Here is a 23,594-nt window from a genome sequence, read left to right as displayed (position 1 = left end):
ATAAAGAAGAAAGTGATACAGAGGTTATTGAAAACGAAAAAATTTCGATTGAGAAATTAGTCGGTATTCTCGACACGAAATTACAGGACTTTAACAGCGGAACTTTGTAACTGAAAAAGAAATTATGTCTGTTTATAGAATTAAAGAGAAAGTATTATCACATAAAACGAAGCAACTTAAACAACTTACATTGAAAGAAATGCTTAATAAAGTAAACAAATAAATATTAAGCTCTTTTTTTTTTTTTTTTTTTTTTTTTTTTTTGTAAATTTTGATACTCTTTAGGTCATAATTGTTCTTTATTTCATAAATTACGGTTTCATATTTTTAATTTTATAATTTCTGCATGCCATCTTACCAGATTTTAAACTGATGATCTATAATTCGGAATTGCCGAAGTCCCGACAAGTCCGGATTAACGACTTTTGACTGTATTATTTAATTTTAAAAAGTATTCTGCACTGATTTGCCTACTTATTTAATGAATGCTGAGTAGTTTATTGTAGCAAACACTGAAAATATTTTTTTTTCACTTCAGATTTATACAGGTTTACAAGCCTGATGTTTCACATTTTATTTGGCTTTGGTCTACATAGATTGTAATTCTGTTTATAATTTTTACAATCAATTATTCAAAGTGGATATTCAATAAATATCTATTAAAAATTCAGATATATATTTTAGAGCATAAAAATTCAGAAAATTTAATATTTTAGGTTATTTTTTGGTACCAGTCTGTTATTGAGACTGGATTCAGAAATGCATATATATGTGTGTGTGTGTATACATATATTATATATATATATACATATATACTATATGCATGCATACATGAGCGCATGCATCCATTTCTGAATATGGTCCTAATAAGAGAAGGGTACTGATTTTTATTATTATTATTATTATTATTATTATTATTATTTAAGAGGACCATTTCATATAGTTCTAAAATACAGTCTTGCATTTTATATATCCCTTCTGCTATTTTAAAATTTAGAAGACTTTACATATTTGTTAATAACTTTTGTTCTGTTGTTCAGGGATGCAGTTAGTATTGAATACAAGAAAATAAACAAGTTAATTGCATTCTGGGTTTAATTGCCCATGTTAGGATGTATTCAAATAAAATGAAATTACTTAATGACATTAGTTACTTTTATTTGAACTTAAATAATGAGCTAAAACTTAAAATAATGAGCTAAAAATGCAAAAAGACTGAGTTCATCATGTTATGTCCTTGGAAAATATTTTTGCTATCATGATATTTCATATTTTTATGTTTTTAGTTTTTATCTGTTACTTTGATTTTAAATTATATACATAATGAGAACATTTTTAATATCCTGTTTAATGTTAAAGACATAAATTGCCAAAGAATATTGAACTGAAAATTTGTATTTGCAAGTCATCATATATCCATTGTACCCACAGAATAATATTTAATATATTTAATTGTATGCACGTATCATGAAAAAAGTGTTACTAGAAAATATGTTATAGAGTTTATTAGTATTTTGCTGATTATCTTTTAAAAGAGAGCAAGTTCATTAAATGTTAAACTACAAATTCTCTTATTTCCATCCATGAATTACGATGAAAATGTGATTTTTATCTAAAATTTATTACAACATATTTCATAAAAAAATGCCATTAATCGTGTAATCCGCCTGATAATTATATTATATCTTTCTTAAATCATTTGTTTTAGAAATATTTGCCTTGCAAAAACTATCAGTTTTTGAATTTTAATTAATCTTTTTTCTCAGATTATGAGGTTTATTTTCTATAATGTAATTTATTGTCATCTACTTCCTTTTGATTTTAGTGAGAAATCAAACTAAAAAGAAAATTGAAAGTATTATAAAATCGAATTTTGAACAGGAAATTGCTGCTAAAGATGCTGAAATTGATGCCATTGATGAAGTAAGTATAAAAGTTTTTTTTTTTTTTTTTTTTTTAATTTCTTCAGTAGCTTTTTTCTAAATTTCTGACAAACCATGTGAATTTTTTTTTTTTTTTTCTCATGTAAAGTACATTTAATGTGTTTCACACAAATAAAATTCAATAAATTATTATTAAAAGTAAACATTAACATGCTATTTTTTTATAATAGTACATCTCAATAAGTGTGCTGACAAGTTTCAGAATTTAAATATGTGCTTTTATCCTCTTTATTATATATGTGTTATCCCATCCTTTATAAATTCAAGAATGTTTACATATGTATTTTCCAGAATTTTTGACAGACTGAGCTATTTAAATGTAAATACAAAATATTTCAACCAATTAAGCCCCATCTATACGAGGAACTATATTTCCGAAAAAGTCTCCCTTGCAGACATGCCTGATATAAATTCAAGAATGTTTACATGTGTATTTTTCAGAATTTTTGACAGACTGAGCTATTTAAATGTAAATACAAAATATTTCAACCAATTAAGCCCCATCTATACGAGGAACTATATTTCCGAAAAAATCTCCCTTGCAGACATGCCTGATATGATATAATTTCATCTACACAGAGAAATTCCATATGATGATGTGATTTGTGTACAGTAGACCTTTATTATCTCCCCACAAATATAATAATTTGCAAGTTTACAATGTCTGTATTTTTCAAGGCTTAATTTTTCAAATAAGTTGTAATTAATAATAGTAATAATAAACAAAAGGCTTAGTAGCAGACAGAAAGTAACAGAAATGCAAACTATGAAAAATAAATATAATTGTAAATTTAAAAAAAAAATGTGAAATAGTGTGTATAAAATCTGAAAGAAAATGAATAACTTTAATATAGCAATAGTTCTTTTAATTTCTAATTTTAATTTGGCTACGTCCTCTTCCTGTATTAAAACTACTGATATCTGAATCTGAAGTGCTTGACTGAAAAGTTGATCTGAATTACACTATTATGTTAAGAGTAGAATACGGGTAGTTTTTATCCAATCACAGTGTAAAATTTAAACAAAGAAACTGACTCTATAAGTCTTCCTCTACTGATATGTGCACTTACTTTCCTACCTTTCTCTCACTCTGCATGCACATGTTATTCAGCTTACTATTGTCTTGAGATTGTCTTGAGATGCGATTAATTATTTAAAATTGTAGAAGATACATATCACATCCAAACTAGTGTGTGATTAAGAATATGGTTTCGCCAGATTGCAGCAGCTCATAATAGACAGTTTCTCACGTGGCACACAAACATCGAGCTTCTTTTTGTAGGCTGCTCTTTTCAAATGATTCCAAACTGTCATGTGGTTGATGTTTAGTGCCTCTGCTATTTCCTGACAGCTTGTGTGCCTGTCTTGCTCCACCAGTTGCAAAATTTCATAGACTTTTTTTGGTGACTGGCCTACCAGATCAAGGAGCATCTTTGACATCGAAATTTCCATAATAGAATTGAGAAAACCACTCCTTGGTTATTCTTTCACTCAAAGCATTCTCATTGTATTTTTCACAAAGAATAATAAATAATAAAATAGTATTAAAATAATAAAAATGCATCACATAGTGTATTTCTTCAGATATTTCACTCATTTTCAAATCAATATAATTTTTTACATGAGCAACGAATTAGAGATTTATCTCCACAAACAATGGAAGCTGATTTCGCCTTTTAAGCACATGTTCGTTTGAGACAATCGGGTGAGTGTTACCAGATATATAAGCATCAACACCATCTAGTGGCAAAAACACGGAGACTTTTTATGTGACCCAATATACCGCATTTATGTGAATCTAATGCGCATCCCCATTTTAAAACTTTAAATAATAAAAAAATTGTTTGTCGGCGAATGTAATGCGCATCAATGGTATGAGGAATTTATTGAATCTTATTTTATACAACAATGGATTTGTATATAAACTATCAATCAATGGTATGATAATTTTATTTAAATTTAGATACCATATTTTATACAACAATGGATTTATACATAAAGTAACAGAACATAGAATTAACCTATTAGTGGGCTATTGTTATGTGAAACAATCATTGTTAATTACCACTACCGTATATACGGTACATATCGTAAAGTATGAACATGAAATAAATGGTAACATTTCTATCTAGCTAACAGTTTCTACAATCAGTGATTAATAGTAAATGTCTTTATTCACTATTTTGATGATAACGTTTTTAGTCCCCTTCTCCGTAATGGTGTAGTTACGAGGCATATCAAACCAAATTGGCGTCTCGTCAGCGTTGCCAATTTGCCCCATTGAAAAATTCTTTTCCTTCCGAAGTGTGATGACATACCGCTAAAATGTTAGTAGTTTTCCCTCAAAATCTGCAGGAAGCTTTTGGCATATTGTTGTATGGCGTCTTAGAAATAAGCCCATTCGCTTCATAAACCGATCCACCCATCGACGACTAGCTTTAAACTCTCGTTTCGGTATTCCAAGAACTTCAGCCTCCTCTTTTGCTTTATTTCTTATAGTGTCGCTAGTCACAGGTTGTCCATTCTTCCTCCTTTCACGTACAAATTCCAAAACTTTTTCTTCAATTTTAGGGTGTCTTCCTTTGCGAAGGCCAGTGAATTTCTTTCTACTAGTTTTAGTTGCAAACAGTGCCAATTTCTGTTGCCGCCACAAGCGAACATTGCTCTCAGCTACGTTTAACTCTCTCCCAGCCTTTCTATTGCCATTTCTTTCAGGATAAAGAATTACTTTACATTTGAAAGTAGCGTCATATGACATTCTTCTCTGCTTGCCCTCCATCTCGTGACTACATACTCTGCAGTTTGTATCCTCTATGCAATAATGTGTCAACGATAAATGTAACGGTAAATGTAGTCGAGAAATGCAGTAATCCATTGTTACGATTTAATTCGGTTGACGTCATCGGCGAACTTTGCACTCGAATCTAATGCGCACCCCAATTTTGAGTACTATATTTGGCCAAAAACGATGCGCATTAGATTCTCGTAAATATGGTATGCCCTTTAAAGAGGTAGAGCATTTATTAAAATTTCAAAATAATAATTTGAGTGTTTAGTATGCATATGTGCTAGTTTTATGTAACTTTTGAAATATAGTGCGAGAACAGTGGCTGTACTTTTAAACTGTTTGGTTTTTTTTTTTTTTTTTTTTTTTTAATAATGTATATACATATATACCAGGTTGTTCAATAAGTTCGCGGAGCGCCATCTATTCATCAATATTAGACCTAAAACTTCGACGCCATTTTCATATTTGTTCTTTATTAGGAACACGTCAAAAGTTTCATTTCGATCTGTTAATTTATTCATTGTTTAACCGCCTTTTATATCTAACGTGTTGTGCCTTTTTTCAGGTATGGATAAAATTGAGCAACGTGCAATTATCAAATTCTTTGTAAAGAAAGGTTTAAAGGTAATGGAAATTTATACTGAAATGGTGAATGTGTTGGTTGAATCTGCTCCTTCAAAAACAATGGTTTGCAAGTGGGCTAGTTTATTCAAAAGTGGTCGTACCAGCCTTGAAGACGATTCGCGAGAGGGACGTCCAAAAACTGCATCAACACTGGAAATCATCGGAAAAATACAAGATATGGTATTGGAAGACCGTCGATTGACTGAAAGAGATTTAACAGAGGCTTTAGGCATTTCATTGGGCACAGTGAGCAATATTTTGAGTGTTAATTTGGGTTTCAAAAAACTCTGTGTAAAATGGGTGCCGCATTCTCTAACAATGGAGCAAAAACACATTCGGATGCGACTTTGCCAGCAACATTTGGAGCGTTTTAAGAAGAATAAAAGCGACTAGCCGTCGATTTATCACAATGGATGAGACTTGGGTCTACCATCATGATCCTGAATCAAAACAGGAGGCTAAGGAGTGGTGTGAACCCGGCTCTTCAGCGCCGAAGCGAGTTCGTGTCCAAAAATCAGCCAAGAAGGTGTTAGCATCACTTTTTTGGGATGTGAAAGGAATTTTGTTTATAGATTACCTTCAAACTGGCAAAACAATTAATTCAGATTATTATTGTAACCTTTTGAATCAATTAGATGAAAAAATTCATGAAAGAAGACCCGGATTACAGAAGGAGAAAATCATTTTCCACCAAGATAATGCACCTGCGCAGACAGCTAAAAAAACCGTTGCTAAAATAACTGAATTGAAGTACGAATTGTTGCAACATCCAGCCTATTCGCCAGATTTAGCTCCCTCCGACTTCTGGCTCTTCCCACACCTCAAACAATATCTCCGTAGAAAACGATTTTCTTCAAACGAAGATAGGTAATAGCTGCTGGGAGGGGGATATTTTGCGATCCATAAATTAGAAAACCGTTGGAATAAGTGTATTGAAGTCGAGGGAAACTATGTTGAAAATTTTTATATGTAAAAACAATTTTTATTTGTAAAAGTCGTTTTTACAAATAAAAATTGGTTTCTTCATTTCCGTTCCGCGAACTTATTGAACAACCTGGTATATATATAATTGCAAAAATTCAAATCAATTTAATTTTTGGTACTATTTGGTTTCGAGGGCCTTAAAAAAATTGCAGCAAAAATGTACGTGCAAAAGCGCCAAATCTAGCAAACGCACCCATTTAACAGCACACCAAATCTAGTGTATACGCGCTGATTTCAGATTGTGTAAGTTTACTTAGTTCTATATTTCTTAAGACCAATTGAAATACTAGTTTAATTTTTAAATCCTTTTTTGATATCGTATGGATTTAACAATTTGGGAATTGCCCATGACAAAAAGTCGGCAATAGAATTTTGGTAAAGTGCAGAATCACCTACTGCTTGAGGCAAATTTAAGAATTGCACATACTCGGTATCCATGTGCATATCGACCTATTTTCACTTTAAAAAAAAAAAAAAAACCTTAGAATTGCACAAAAACGGCACTGCGCATACCCTTGACTTTATCTATGTACACTTCGACGTATTTTCTCTTAAAAAGTAAAAGAAAATTGACAAAAATCCATTTGTTTTTTCCCTTGTAAAAAGCGGCAAACAAATAAGTGAGCGATTCTGCACTTTACTGAGAATATTTTCCAAGGAAAGACATCATTCATTATAGAAAACTAGGTTTGAACAACCAACGAGGTGAAATTATGCTTTAGCGATAAGTCGGTAGCGAAATAACGATGCAGACATCCATTCAGTTATGTTTAGGAATTTTTATATAAAATATAATAATGATATGAAATAGTTATTTACTTTTATGCTTCCATTACCCCTTAACTGCCGCGGGCGTATATATACGCCTTGCTCAGCCGATGCGTTAACTGCCCCAGATGCGCAGCTGATGAGTTAACTTTGCGAATAATTTTAGGCGTAGCAGCGCAAAGCAAATAATAGCAGTTTGGAAGGACGTATATATACGCCTGGGGCAGTTAATGCATCAGCTGAGCAAGGCGTATATATACACCCGCGGCAGTTAAGGGGTTAAGTCATGTATAGCCTTTTTCATATAAATTATAATAATAAAAAAGTATTATATGAAATAAACCTTTCATCTAAATTAACACATCAATCTTAAATAATTATTTACTATTATACTTCCTTTCTTGCCGCAATTATTAGGGTTGCTGCAATTATTTTTGGCAGCATTGGCATCAACAATAGTTTGGCGATTTTTTTACGGCCCTCGAAACCGAATACAGTCAAAAGTCGTTAATTCGGACACCCATAATCCGGACCTCAAAACTAAAATCTTTCTGCGCATGCGCCGCGTTGACGCATGCGCATAGGCGTTTTACGCGTGCACGCAAGACATTTACGACTGCGCATATGTGTCTGCGCAAGCGCAGAATACGTTTTCGCGTGCGCGTTTAATGTAAAACGGATGGTATAAGCTAAAATTATATAATTATCTATTTCAGTTAATGTTGATGATTGCGTTGTTCCTTAATCTTCGAATTGGATCCGGCTTATTATTTTTTGCAGACTGTAAGAGCAATTTTATAAAAGTAAACTTGAACTTTCGATGATGTCAAATAGAATTTCCGATGCTGGAGCTCCCAAAGGATCTAGAAAACGAAAGTATGCTTCGATGTCCATCAAACAAAAAACGAATTGCTATAAAAATGGATAAAGGCATATCCTTTGTTTATCTAACCGTTCCGACATCTGTTTATCAATTTCACGCTGCTCTGCGCGGGGGGGGGGGAGAGACGTGGCGGCGCGCTATGAACTGGAAGTTGATCTGTCAGCACTATCGTTATCTTTAGGGCAGATGTTTTTATTTTATTCGGCTTATAATTCCTTATTAAATGTAGTATTTAATCTCGATGTACTCCGTCTTTGACATGATTTAAATCAAATTTCTCGTCATTATAAATATCACGAATACAAATCAAATAGTTTTCTGGTTGCAATTTTGTAATTCCGGCTATGCGTAGGGTATGCTTTACGCATACGCGCGTTTAAAGAAATGTTTAATAAAGTAAACAAATAAATATTAAGCTTCTTTTTTTGTAAATTTTGATACCCTTTAGATCATAATTGCTCATTATTTTATAAATTACGCTTTCATATTTTTAATTTTATAATTTCTGCATGCCATCTTACCAGATTTAAACTTATGATCTATAATCCGGAAAAATCGATAATTCGGAATCGTCGAAGTCCCGACGTGTCCGGATTAAAGACTTTTGACTGTAGTATCTAATTTTTTAACACGTTTGTAATAAGTTATATAATTTTTTAATTTAATTATATTGTACCCATTGGATATGATTATTATTTGTACACAACTGAAGTATTTATTATTTTCCCTGCCAGTTTTCTGTTTTCTTTAGGATATTAAATTTTCAATATTATTGATAAACAGGATAGTTATTGTATTGTTTGCTTTAATCATTCAAGTGAGTGCCTATTTTAGAAAGATGTGGCATCTTTCTAAAAAAAGGCAATGTTAACTTCGTCTGTGCTCTTTATCAAAGATGATAACTGAAACTGTTTTCTTAACATCTTTGCTTAGAAAAAATGTTTGTTTTATTATTATGATTATTTTTGTTTTATAAAAACTTTTACATTAGAAAGAGTCACATAAGTACAATAATTTTTCAGCATTTGTATGAATGTCGAGCAATGCTGGATCGTCTAAGAGCATGTATAATAACAAAATATTATGCCACATTAGGACAAGAACAGGTAATTACAGCATATAATTTTCGTTTTATTTTATGCATTAATTTTATAGTCTGTGCATTAGTAATATATGATTTTGGAATTTATTCACTGCTACAAGTTAATACATTCGCTAATTTTGCCAATCTTAATTTGAGCATTTCATTAACCCCTTAAAACACACATTAATTTCTAATTTTCGGTCAAAAAATCACCTATTTTTTTTCTTGCATAATCATATTCATGCATAATCATATTGCATAATCATATATATGCATAACAGCCAGGGTTAGCTTCAAATTGAAATCTCGGTGGTGCAACGTTTGGTTGATTTATACTAATTTGATACCAATTCCTTGCTATATCCAAAATCTCGTTGTCATTATCTTCCGATTCACTTCCATCACTCAAGAAATCATCACTCTCATCGCTGAAACTGTCTGATAAATTGGCATATTCAAAATTGTCATCGTCAGAGTCGCTCATTATCAGATAACTTTTTTTAAATTACAAAAACACTTAGTAATATAATTTGCAGTTAACTGCTTACTTTTATTATATTTAAGTAATAAAAATGGATATATTACCTTTTCCACACCAAACGACTACTTTATAGCAAAGAATTCCTAGCAAACTTATAGCTAATCATCAAAATGCGCCACGTGGTTTACACAAGAAAAATGCTGAATAGTGGTGCCATCTATGTCAAATAAGTTTAATTATAATCTAGCCTATTTATTTTTACTGGAACGGATCTCAGACAAGCATTAGAAATAAACGCGAGATACAAGGGCGGCCGTGTGAGACACGGGCAAATGCGTTAAGGGGTTAATATTAAAACCATTATTAATTTCATTAATTTTAATCATAATTAAAACTATGATAGTTTAAGTAATAATCGTAAGGAAATAGTAAGTAGTAATAATAGTAAGGTTAATAGTAAGGAAAAAAAATAAATGTTTCTGAAATATTTTTTATTTAGTTTTTATTCTTATATTTCTAATAAGTTGTGAAAGGATGTATGGTCATCAGAATGGTAACATTTAGGGAGAATATGCATAAAAACTCCATTTGCTAAACTCAGTATTTAATTTTGTTTAAACTGAAGAAGTCCCTCCCCTTGAATGTAATGTACTTTAAATGCCTGTTTGCAGTAAGAGGATCACTAGTAAATTCATAAATTTGACAATGATATTAACAAAATTCAGGTAAAATTAACTATATAGGACTACAATTCTGTTATCTAGTTTCTGATGTATGCTTTGGAACCTCATTATTAAAACAACCCATTATAGCAATTATTACAGTGTTAATCTTTATACAGAGAATGCCTATCTAATGACAGTATATATCGAATTTGTTTTAGTTATAGCAAACACTTGTTTAAAATGCTTTTTTTCTTTTGAGTAAGATATTGTATTGAGGGTCACTTGTATGTATAATCAATCGTATACAGTTTTCTCAAGCTCCAGTGAAAGTGATGTTTGCTATTAAACAAATTTCAAATATTTTTAATTAAGAAATATTAACATTTTTTGGACCCCAGTTTTGAGAATTGAACAAAGTAAAAAATTATTTTATATTTCACTAAATTTTCATATTATTTGAAAAAAGATTAATAAAACCATTTCCTTGCTTTTTAAATTGGATCTTTCTAAAAAGAGAAATTCCATTTAACAATTTTGTTTAAACTGAAGAAGTCCCTCCCCTTGAATGTAATGTACTTTAAATGCCTGTTTGCAGTAGGAGGATCACTAGTAAATTCATAAATTTGACAATGATATTAACAAAGTTCAGGTAAAATTAACTATATAGGACTACAATTCTGTTATCTAGTTTCTGATGTATGCTTTGGAACCTCATTATTAAAACAACCCATTATAGCAATTATTACAGTGTTAATCTTTACACAGAGAATGCCTATCTGATGACAATATATATCGAATTTGTTTTAGTTATAGCAAACACTTGTTTAAAATGCCTTTTTTCTTTTGAGTAAGATATTGTATTGAGGGTCAGTTGTACATATAATCAATCGTATACAGTTTTCTCAAGCTCCAGTGAAAGTGATGTTTGATAAATTTGCTATTAAACAAATTTCAAATATTTTTAATTAAGAAATATTAACATTTTTTGGACCCCAGTTTTAAGAATTGAACAAAGTAAAAAATTATTTTATATTTCACTAAATTTTCATATTATTTGAAAAAAGATTAATAAAACCATTTCCTTGCTTTTTAAATTGGATCTTTCCAAAAAGAGAAATTCCATTTAACAAGAGAAAGCTAGGGTAGTTTCAGTTTTACGTTGTAGAGATATTAGGTATTTTTTTGAAGCAGGCAAGATTAAAAAAGCAATCATCTTCACTGGAAATAGAACCACGGACCTCTGGAATACCGGCCCAGTGTGCTGACCACTACACCACGAAGGCACGCCAGAAAGGTGAAAAAAATACCTTATAACATAAAAAATGCAATTTGGTACTTTTCCGTTTTGCTGGCGCAAACGATAAAGTCGCCAATAATGATATAACTGATGCCAAACGGAACATCTTCGCTGGTAACCTTTTACGCCTCATTTTCAAAACAAGTTGCAACCATTTCTTATCAGATTGATTGTTTCTTTCAATACTGGCAAACAATTACATAAAATTTTTACAAGATAGTTAAACTTTATGCCCTAAGTTGATTTGCGGTGATTAAGTCAATTAGAATGCAATCACACCACTCACCCGAAAGCGAAAATATAGAAAAGGCAAAATCAAGGGTTAAATTCATCAATTCTAGTGAGAATGCACTACAGTTTTATATAATTTCTGAGTAAGCTATTCATACGAATTGAAATAATTCTTGCATTTAAACTTGTATCCCAAATTAAAATTTAACTTGAAATTAATGCAGATAATTACTGAGAAAATTAGATTTTTGTAGCGTAGTTTATGCGAGATGAGATCACTTGGGGGCATGTGATACAAACTGGCGAATCAGGATGTTGAACCATGAATGCATACTAAATTCTTAAATTAATGTCTTTTTACAAATTTGTCTTTATTTATTGGCATTTTACAAAATTTTAAACCATATTAAAATGTTTATGCCTTAAAAATAAAAAATTCTTAGAACTAACATTCGTTAACATTTTTATGTGTATACTATGTGTTGTCACCAACAAAGTCTGCTTGGCGAGATTTGCGCTGGCGAAACAGAAAAGTACCTGCAATTTAAAAATTTATCCCCTTTTTTAAATTCATAATTATTAATATGTACTATATTTTATAATTCCTTTTTAAACAGGTGCTACTTGTGCCTGGAAACAACTTCTATTTATTATATATCCTCATTTTAATTATAGTTTTATTTTATTTTTAGATGCCTTCAGAAAATTCTGCGCCTTCTATTCATCCTACGGTTAAAAAGTTTTTGGGGAAAACTCCAAGGTTTACAAACTACAATTCAACTGAAGTGTCTAGTGATAATAATGAAAATACTTTCACAAATTCAAGCAAAGTTCCAGTAATAGAAAATTATTCCAATTCAAATTCTAATGATTTACCATCATCTCAGAATGCTGAAAAGGTATATATTAAATGTCCTACGTTGAAAATAGTTTGAACCAACTGTTCTTTACATTTAGATTATACACTTGAACATATATCCATTTATATTTTTTTGCTGATTTTTGTTTAAGCCCTCAAGAATTGCATTTATTTTTCTATCCTTTCTGCAAATTCAAGGATTTATTTAATATTACAATAAAAACCTCACTATTATGAAACTCACTCACTATTATTGATAGAGCATAATGATCGAACACTTTGGTCATATTGATTTCCAACATACTTCATACTGTTTTATATTGTTAATCATATGTTAAAAAATTGTATGGATATCTTCAATTGAAACGTTTTTCCATTTTTCATATTTTCCCCAAAATTCCTGCAGTCATCCGTGTTTAGGATATTAGGATCCACATTCTTTCCATAAAGGAAAACACTTTCCTGTTGTTATTCTTTTAACTTCACCAAGGAGGTTAGAATAGATGGAGTAAGCATGATGTCACAAAAATGAAGTCAAGGAAATGTCAGCCTGACTTTATGACCTATCTTGACCAGCATACAGATATGACTTTGAAACATACTGTTAAATAAAGTTACACTGACATTGAGAGCAAATATCAACATTCGCAGGTTCAGAAAACTGTCTTTAGGCATAAATTGCATAAAACACCATTGAAATTTCTATTGGTCGTCTGGGTTTTACCGTTTGTTTTTAAATTACCATTAACACATTTTCATGTCCCTAAATTTTATTAAATTTGAAACAGTTATTTGCAATGATTTTCCCATATATCAAGTAGAAAATCTTTTTTTCTAAGTGTTAAAATTAGAATAAGAGACTTCTCTGACAAATAGCTAATGTTCAATGATGAATAGGTAACATGTAGACAATATTGATTAGGATGTAAACAAAACCAACCAGAACTCTATGTATGGCAGTGGCCATGATAAGTAGTAACGTCAAACCGTGACACTTCGTGGCTTCATTTTCATTGCATGGGGCATATGGGGAAGGCTTGCTCCATTTATTCTAACCTCCTTGATCGTCACCCCCACTTTTCTCTAAAAAAAGGCTTTAAAAGGCATATGTGACATCCAACTCGAGGAGAAACAAAGATACAATGAGACCATATGGTGTACATGACTATTGAACTAATAAATCTTAATGGGTTCTCCATTCAAGTTCTTTGACTGAATTGCTAGAGACAAATGTATTAAGGCAAATGTTATTATGAAAATTTTGAAATTTTCGCTATTCAGGGAAAGAGGAAGCAGTGAATCATATGAGCTTGCTATTTTATAGTATTTAGGGAATGAAAAGTTTTGATTCTAATCATTTGTTTTGTCTGAATATACAATGGATGGACAAAAATATGGAAACACCTTGTGAAATGCACGTTTGAAAAGAAAGATTGATTTTAATGAAATATGTAGGTGGCGCTGGCGTTTTTGACTACTGACGCCACCTATACAACTTCGTAAATGTGCTAAACAGTTGAGTTGTTGTCGGAGTACTGTTATGTGAGGTTGTCATTGCATTATGTCAGAGTTAACAGACTTCGAACGTGGGCAAATTGTTGGAGCACGTATGGTAGGTGCTTCCGTAAGCAAGGTAGCCGAGGTGTTTAGTGTTTCAAGAGGTACTGCATTGAAGATTTATTCCGCATATTTGAAAAGCGGAAAAACATCATCTGCTAAATCACAGCACGGACGAAAGTGTGTCCTGAGTGATCGTGACAGACGATCATTAAGGGCAATTGTGACGAAAAATAAGAAGACCGCAGCTGCAAAAGTTACTGCTGAAATGAATGTTGTGTTACCAAACCCTGTGAGTACCAAAACAATTAGAAGGGAGCTTCATAAACAGAGAATTGCTGGCCGTGCTGCAATCGAGAAGCCACTCATCAGTGATGCTAATGCCCGTAACAGGAAAAGGTGGTGTTTAAGTCATAAAGCCTGGACTATAGAGCAGTGGAAGCGAGTAATATGGTCTGACGAGTCTTCTTTCACATTGTTTCCCACTTCTGGCCGAGTTTACGTCTGGAGAACGCCATCTCAAGCCTATAATACAGACTGCTTGTTGCCAAGACTGAAACATGGTGGGGGTTCTGTTATGGTTTGGGCAGCCATATCGTGGTTCTCTGCTAGCCCCATGATAACTGTGTCAGGGCACATGACTGCCAAGACTTATGTGAACATTTTGGCCGATCAAGTTCATCCCATGGTACAAACTTTGTTCCCCGATGGTGATGGTGTCTTCCAAGACGACAAAGCCCCTGTTCACACAGCTCACATTGTCCAGGACTGGTTTTCTGAGCACGAGGATGAATCGTCCCATCTCCCCTGGCCACCACAGTCACCAGACCTGAATATTATCGAACCTTTGTGGTTTACATTGGAACGGAAAGTGCGTTCTCGTTATCCACCGCCAACATCGTTATCTGAACTTGCCACCGTTTTGCAAGAAGAATGGTATAATATTCCCATGGCAAACATACAGGAACTGTTTTTATCCATTCCGAGAAGACTGCAAGCTGTTTTGGATACCAACGGGTTTCCTACACCATATTAAGCAAAGAAACATGTTTTTTTAAAGGTGTTTCCATATTTTTGTCCAACCCCTGTACATGCCAAGTTCACCCGTCTGATCAAGAGTTTTGCATTATTTATGTCTTTACAAGACAATTGATAATTCTTAATGAAGGTTATTGAATCTTTGTATGTCAGCCATACACATCTTGGGAGAAATGATTGTGTTCTCACAAAACACTGGGTAAGACATAGGTTATCTTCCTTTTTCATCTTTTCCAGAAGAGCAAAATTCTTGCATATTCTTTCACCAAACTCTTTGCACTATTTCTATAATCAAAAATTCATCTTCATGGTGAACTGTATTGAAGATAGGCTCTGCATTGTTCTGCTCTGTACAGGCTCTGCATTGAAGGTAGAGGAACATTGAAAAATATAAAATGGATGCAGCCAATTTGATATCTTGAAAAAAAAAAAAAAATTATCCCAATCTGTAGTTGGTACTGTATAAAAAATGTAAACTCTATAATTTCTGCTCATGGGGGGAAAACTGGATATGAGGAAGAATTGAGAAAAAAGGATCATAGGGATGTTAATGAAGCATTGCTGAAGTGGTTCAGAGAAAGGCTAATGAATTTTTCAGATACTCTGAGAAGACTGGAAAAGAACAAAAAAATTTAATAATAATTGCAATCAAATCTTAATGCTTTTTAATTAGATTTGTTATTCATTTCTGCTATATATACCAGTACTAATTGGGTTTTTTTATTCATTATTCAGTTTTTGCATATTTTTGTGAGATATTCCATTTTTTTTTTAGCATATCAGATACAGCAAAGCAAATTTCTGGTCCCTTGAAGCTCATTACAGCCAGAGTACAATTAGATATTGTTTATACATAACAAAATATGAGGGCTGTTCAAATGAAAAGGTATAAAATGTCATAAAAATTAATCCGGTTGAAATTTCAATATGCTGCTTTGGCGTAACGTAATAAGATATCTAAGGATGCGAATGCAGTGTCTGGCGTGGTTGTGTGCATATGCGGGCGCTCACGCATCTCATGGGAAAGAAATAGGCAGTTGTGTGCTCCATCCAGTTGATGCAGCAGTGCGTGTGAAGATGTCATTGCTTTCATATTGTAAAATTCGGCGAGTGAGTAGCAGGCAGGTGTTATCAGGTTTGTGATTGTTGAAGCGGTTACACCGGCCGATATTTTCCACTGGATGGTGGTTATATATCCTCCGGGTCGTGAAACAGTGGGATAGTTGTGCTTAGGTCTTTGGTGATTGCTTATGAATAAAAAGTAATATATCCATAGTGTCATTTCATACCTTTTCATTTGAACACCCTTGATATTTATATTTAAAATTACATTGCTACAATGAAATTTTTAAACATCAGTTGGCTGTTAGTATTCTTGTTATAATTATTAGTGCCTGAAGTAAGTGTTTCATTGAATTAACAACATAAAATCGATTTAAATTTTCCACTTGGTTGCACTTATAACTAAATGGATCTGTAGTTTTGGGATAATACTTAATTGTATTAAAATGTTTCAAAATTACAAGTCAACACGTAACTCAAAATTACAAGTCAACAACTAGTAAGTTGAGGTACTATACTTAATGGAGTATTACACATAAATAAAAATAGCTGCATGTTACACATAAATAAAAAAAAAGTAATATGCAGGTATCATCTCTTAATATGAAATGGAAAATAATTAACATATAAAATGGAATCATTACAGGATTATGATGCTTCAGTACTTTCAAGGAAAGTGTATCGTATATTCCAAAAAGTCAGTTTACTTTTGGAAGTGTCTTAATATGATTTGATCAGTAGCCATATCTTTCTGAGAGAATTTTGACATGATGTTAGCAAATTGTCATTGAGGTATGTTTCATGCACAGCTTCCCTTCATAAAATTTTTTTGAGGGAGGGAATAAAATGCTTTTATGTGCTTAGTCCTTTGATGAAATTATTAATTTTATTCTAGCTTTATAGCTACCTGCAAAATCTACTTGAAATATAGGCACTTCCTTCAGATTCAGTATCTCTTAATAAAATCTGTGAAACCAATAATAAAATCTGTGAAACCAAAAGATTTTGGGTGTCTTTAATGTTATTACAATTTCAGCCTCCAAAACAAGTAGTTATTATGCTCTATCTATCATTTGCCAAGTGGTAACTCTTTTTATGATACTAGTTATAATTGTTGTAAGACTTCTCCTGTACCTGTCACTTGATAAATGATATCGAAATACTGTATAACAGCTATTTAAAGAAACATTGTCTTCACTCTTTCTGTATCCTCAACAGATAAGTTTCAAGTGACCTAATAGAAATCACATACTGTAGATTAAATCGGGCCTTTTATCATCAAGTACATTAAAATATCAACTGTCTGGCTGTAGGGTAAATTTGTTCTTTTGTTTTCTTTGGTTTATGCAATCTCGGCTGTTTCATTATAGATATTACTACAGGCCTGTGGTTTTCAAATCCAAATTGCTTATGAATTGTTCCAGCATATATAAGTATATTAGCTCCCATTCTGGCTGTACTCTAGGGGAAATATCTCTGTTACTATGAGTTTCAAGTCCTAAAAAACAAGAGAGTTCTATAAAACTTTTTGAATGTATTAAAATTTTATGAAATAAATATTTTAGTGTATGTTATTTATTATTTATACATCTCAAAACTGTAAATTCCTGCTTGTCTTTTATATCAGAAATGTAGCTGTATATAATTTCTTTTAAACTGATTTTTGTGGTATTAATGTGAGAAGTTTTGTATATGAAATGAAGTAACTAAACTACTTAGAAAATATGGTTTTTTAAATGTAATCTTTTAATATTTTATAGATCGGGCTGGAATTATCCAGCTCTGCTAAGAATGATGACATTCCTACACGAGCTCCAAGGTTTAAAACAAAGGCAAAAATAATTGTTGGAAATATATCAAAGTAAGTGATAATTATGAAATGTAATTTATTTTTGTGAATGTTATGGAATTTTCACGATGTTTTTTATTACAGAATTTAATTTGAATTAAAATTTTAATAGCAGTATTTCAAACAGAAGGAAATCTCACTATAAAGTAAAATGACAATTCTTTCTGAAACTAATTTAAAAAAATATTTTCCTTAAATTGTATATGAATATCTGTTTGATTTTCAGTTGTCAAAAAGTTTTCTGTAATAAATCTGCGAGGAGGAAAATGTATTAGATGCTTTTGATTTAAATGTAATGTATTGTTTTGAAATAAAAGATTTATTAGACTCTGTTGCATAGTTGTAAAGTATATTAGCTCCCATTGTGTGGATAACTTATAATGTTATATAAAACATGATATTCATGCAATATACTAGGATAGAGGTTTGCAATCTGTGATCCGCAGAGCACAAGTGGTCCTCAAAGCCTGCCTGCCCTTGTGGTCTTTGTAGTTTTCTAAAAAAAATGTATTGGCGCACATCACACTATAGCTGAAAATCTTAAAGTTTGGAAATTATACTTGACAATCATTGCATGTGAACCTTAATTACGTTTTCTCCCAAGAAAGACATTTTATGAAATTTATTGCCAGTTACCAATGGATTTACCACTGCAGTCTTAGTAGCAAAAGAGGGATTTAGTGATATGAATGTGGTGCTTCTTGCCATCCTTTTGCTGAATTCTGGTGCTGAACTTACAGCCCAGCTGGATAGAATCCCAATTCATCACAGTGCACCAAAGCACCCAACCTGCTTTTCATGTGTTTGAGACTTTCCTAATAGTTTTAGAGATGTACTGAAATGTCAGTCTGATACGCTTCTATGTTAATATTTTGATTTTTATTTTTACAGATGATGGGAGAAATTTTAAACTCTGCCTGTTTTAAAATCTGGAAAGTAGAATCCAAAAATTCAAATTAGAATACTTTCCTCTTTCCACTTTTTATAGCCAGTCATAAGCAACATATGAAAAATGATAAATATTGTTGATTCATCACTTGTTTCTTATCCCAGCTGTTGTGTAGTTTGCTTAAAATTAGGTAAAACAGTGTCCTGATTGTGGCGTAGATAGTAAGTAAAACTTGAGTTGATTTCAAGGGATGGTGCGTTAATAAAATTTTATTTAATATATACACCAAAATAATTTTTTCTTATTTTAATTTTTATATTGTCATAATTTTCATGCTATTTTATTTCCTTTGAAATCCTTCTTATGTGAGAGATGTTAGTAATTGCCTTTTTCACTTAGTGCATGTTATATATAAGGGAAAATTAACTTCTAATTCTTTTTTTTTGGGGGGGGGAGCATGATGATAGTCGTCATTATTTAGGCAATGCTAATAGTACAGAATGTGTATGTATGACATTGATATCAGTGATTCTAATATATTGAAGTATGTTGTGATACTTGTAGCTATTCAATAAAACAATACTTTTGTAAATATGGCTAGAGTTATGTAGAATTTGGGTTTACATAACATGGCAATAAGAACGAACCAAAACCTTGGTACATAGCATTTTATAAATAGCTTCCAAATTAGCATATGGAACCTGCAAAATTGAAAAGTATCTTAGAGACGAAACATAAAAGTGTAAAAAGTAAACTTGTTGAATTTATCAGTGATTTGTTGGAAAACTGAACAAAGTAATCAAAATTGTTCCTAATATAATAGTATTTATATCTATCATTCAGGCTTAGTTTGACTTGATTTCAGCTGGATTACAGCTATTGTTGCTGTCAGAAGTAGCAGCTGTGTGTACTGAATTCTACACAATGTATAGTCCAAACCACCTGCAAATTTAAGCACCATTATTTACGCACAATAAATAAGATTTTGCTATTTGCTTTCATTCCTGCTATAGCTGCTTTAATGGCAAACACTGTATAATACAGATTACTAAAATTATTTAAATTTAACAATTCCTGCAGTTCAATGACCTTAGATATTTTGACCATTGTAAGTTACCTGCAAAGTAATAAAATCTTGTTTAGGGCAGTCAGATGTAATGTCTGTGAGAGTAATGAGTATGCAGAAAGTGTCTTAGTCCATAAAACAATGGATCATCTTAAAATTTTTAATCATAGAAGAAATGTCAAGTTTCTGAAGTTTAATGCTTTGCAGACTATGAGGCGAACAATATCTATCACATATTGGCAGCTGGAACATGCTATGATATTCCTGTTATAATCCAGTTATCGTCTTAATTATTTCCCAGTGTCAACACAACAGTTCAAGAATGGATACCCTCCCAGAACAAATATCTTCTTTGAAGAGGAGATAGAATGGGCAGCAAGATTCATTCTATCACTAGGGGATTACTTTGAATAATGACTTCCCATGCAAGTATTGGGTTGGCAACTAAGTAATTGCGGATTTCACTCATAGATGCCTTCAGTTGAATTTTTAGGGTTGCAGACGTAGTAGAAATGTAAAACACATTTTGTTATTTGGCAATTCAGCTGTCAATCAGTAAAAAACGTTTTTTGATCGGTTGCATAGTTTTTGTTTGGCGTTCGTGGAAAAATGGAAAATCAAAAGGAACATTTTCGTCATATTTTGCTTTTTTATTTCTGCAAAGGAAAAAACGCATCGCAAGCTCATAAAAAGTTATGTGCTGTTTATGGTGACGAAGCCTTAAAAGAACGGCAGTGTCAAAATTGGTTTGCCAAATTTCGTTCTGGTGATTTTTCGCTCAAAGATGAAAAACGCTCTGGTTGTCCAGTTGAAGTTGATAACGACCTAATCAAAGCAATAATCGATTCGGATCATCACGGTACCACACGTGAGATTGCAAAGAAGCTTCATGTATCACATACATGCATTGAAAATCACTTAAAACAACTTGGCTATGTTCAAAAACTCGATACATGGGTTCCTCATGAACTGAAAGAAACGCATTTAACGCAACGCATTAACAGCTGCGATTTGCTAAAGAAACGTAATGAAAATGATCCATTTTTAAAACGACTGATAACTGGCGATGAAAAATGGGTTGTTTACAACAATATCAAGCGGAAAAGATCATGGAGCAAGCCAGGTGAACCAACTCAAACAACATCAAAAGCTGATATTCATCAAAAGAAGGTTTTGTTATCAGTTTGGTGGGATTACAAAGGAATTGTCTACTTTGAACTCTTACCACCCAACCGAACGATCAATTCTGATGTCTAGATTGAACAACTAATGAAATTAAACAATGCAGTTGAAGAAAAGTGGTCCGAATTGACAAATCGAAAAGGTGTTGTATTCCATCATGACAATGCAAGGCTACACATATCTTTGGTCACTCAGCAAAAATTATTGGAGCTCGGTTGGGATGTTTTGCCACATCCACCATATAGTCCTGACCTTGCACCATCTGATTTTTTTTTTTTTTTTTTTTTTTTTTCAATCTTTACAAAACTCCTTGAATGGTAAAAATGTCAATAATGATGATGATGTCAAATCGTACCTGATTCAGTTTTTTGCTAATAAAAACCAGAAGTTTTAGGAACGTGGGATTATGATGCTGCCTGAAAGATGGCAAAAGGTCATTGATCAAATGGGCAATACATTACAGAATAAAGTTATTTAGTTCCATGAAAAAATTGTCTTTGATTTTCTTAAAAAAATCCGCAATTACTTAGTTGCCAATCCAATACATAACCATTACACTTTTTCAATTGTTTCATTCTTCTGCATCATATTTGAATGGTATTACACAAGTACATATTGGCAACCGGAACATGCTATGATATTCCTGTTATAATCCAGTTGTCGTCTGAATTATTTCCTAGTGTCAACATAACAGTTTAAGAATGGATACTCTCCCAGAGCAAATATCTTTGAAGAGGAGATAGAATGGGCAGCAAGATTCATTCTATCAGAAGGGGATTTGAATAATGAAATAATGACTTCCCATAGAAGTACATAACCATTACACTTTTCAATTGTTTCATTCTTCTGCATCATATTTGAATGGTATTACACAAGTACAGTATAGTTAATAAGTTGCACACAATAAGTCAAGACCTGTGCTAAAATAATAATGAAGTGTATAGCTCTTCTTTCCATTTTTTTTTCATTTATTACAAAATAGATTTTCAGCAACTTGAGTGTATATGATGTTCAATAATATTTTTGCTAAGAGATTATGTAGTAACTCTTAAAAATGTTTATGTTAGATAACTGTTAGGCATCATTTTTATTAAAACGATTGTGATAAACAGTTTCTCTAAAATGGTTGCCAAATTTTGAGAAACTCTTGATTTAGTGTATTTGCAGCAGCTATGCACTGTACATGCATTGACAGGAGATGGAGATGCCATTATTCTTCCAAGAAGTTAGATGGTATTGTCTTGTGTCTTTGCATATCTAGCACTAGGGAATACATCCACAGTAGAAGAAGCTTAGCACACTTTATTGTAATGATGTGTGGCCGTGTTCAAAGAAACTTTTCATAATATAAATTTAGAGACAGGTTTTATGATATTTATCCTACAAGGTATTCTGGGTTCTAATTTCTGGTGATCCAAGTTAGTGAGAGTTGATAATTACAGTTTCTTATTCCGAAGAAAACTTGTCCCAAACAAATCCTTAGATCCTAATTATGTATATTTATTTAATGTTTTACAAAGAGACCTTACTTTGTCAATTATAACCTATCTTTGCCAAATTCAATTTCATTTTGGGTATTTGCTAAAAATATATTGTTTGACTGCTTATAAAATACAAAAATTTATTTGAATAAATAAACTTCTTTTAAAAATAATATAGCATTATCTCTTATTGTTATTACTTGTATCAAGAATAAATTGTGGAATATTTTTTAGCTTTATTCCTATCTGGAAGCGAGAAGATCAGTCAACTCATAGATGGATGGTTTATGTAAGAGGTGATAAAGACAGTCCTAATATAGAAAGTTTTGTAAAAAAAGTTAGATTTCTTTTGCATCCAAGCTATCGGCCAACTGATGTTATTGAAATAAGGTATGTAGAAGTAAAACTAATTTAGTCTGCATATATTTGTAATAAATGTATATGTCTTCTATTTTAAATATTGTGTCATATGCATATTGTGAAAGCCTTCATCAACAAAAACATTCTGAAAGTGCAATTTGCCATTTTAAAAATCTGTAGGAGTCTTTTGGCTTTATTATTTAGTTTATAATTTATTCGAGCAACATACATGAAAGGTTGTATGCCTGGCAGATAAGCACCTTTCAAAAAATTTATGAGAAGTTCATAATTTATGTTTATTTCATGCCAAGAAATATAATCACTTCAACCCTATACAACTAGTTGTTCAATCAGAAACTATATTTGAAGCAAAAATATTGGGCTACTTTTCTGCTAACAAGACAACACTTAATGCCAAACATTTTGTAGAGTTCCTCACTTTTATTCTGCTAAATTAAATGTTGAGGAACCTAGTGAACTGTTAAGTGAATTATCGCTTCGTT

The 23,594-nt window shown here is 32.0% G+C and overlaps 1 protein-coding gene across 1 annotated transcript in view; it reads left to right on the top strand.

Moving 5' to 3' along the window:
* The window catches only part of D12 (YEATS domain containing 2 homolog D12), a 123,705-nt gene that overhangs the window by 5,961 nt on the left and 94,150 nt on the right, over positions 1–23,594 (top strand). Inside the window, exons 3-7 of the mRNA XM_085825561.1 lie at positions 1,826–1,923; positions 9,013–9,096; positions 12,441–12,647; positions 18,025–18,125; positions 22,966–23,121. Of these exons, the coding sequence (XP_085681687.1) occupies positions 1,826–1,923; positions 9,013–9,096; positions 12,441–12,647; positions 18,025–18,125; positions 22,966–23,121 (646 nt within the window). The remainder of the gene's footprint in view (positions 1–1,825; positions 1,924–9,012; positions 9,097–12,440; positions 12,648–18,024; positions 18,126–22,965; positions 23,122–23,594) is intronic.

The sequence above is a fragment of the Stegodyphus dumicola genome, chromosome 10, assembly GCF_044657685.1.
Source record: "Stegodyphus dumicola isolate Sdum_Otavi_A_Nest chromosome 10, ASM4465768v1".
Taxonomy (NCBI): domain Eukaryota; kingdom Metazoa; phylum Arthropoda; class Arachnida; order Araneae; family Eresidae; genus Stegodyphus; species Stegodyphus dumicola.
The sequence above is the reverse complement of the archived record's forward strand: the minus strand, read 5'-3'. Positions and strand labels throughout refer to the sequence as shown.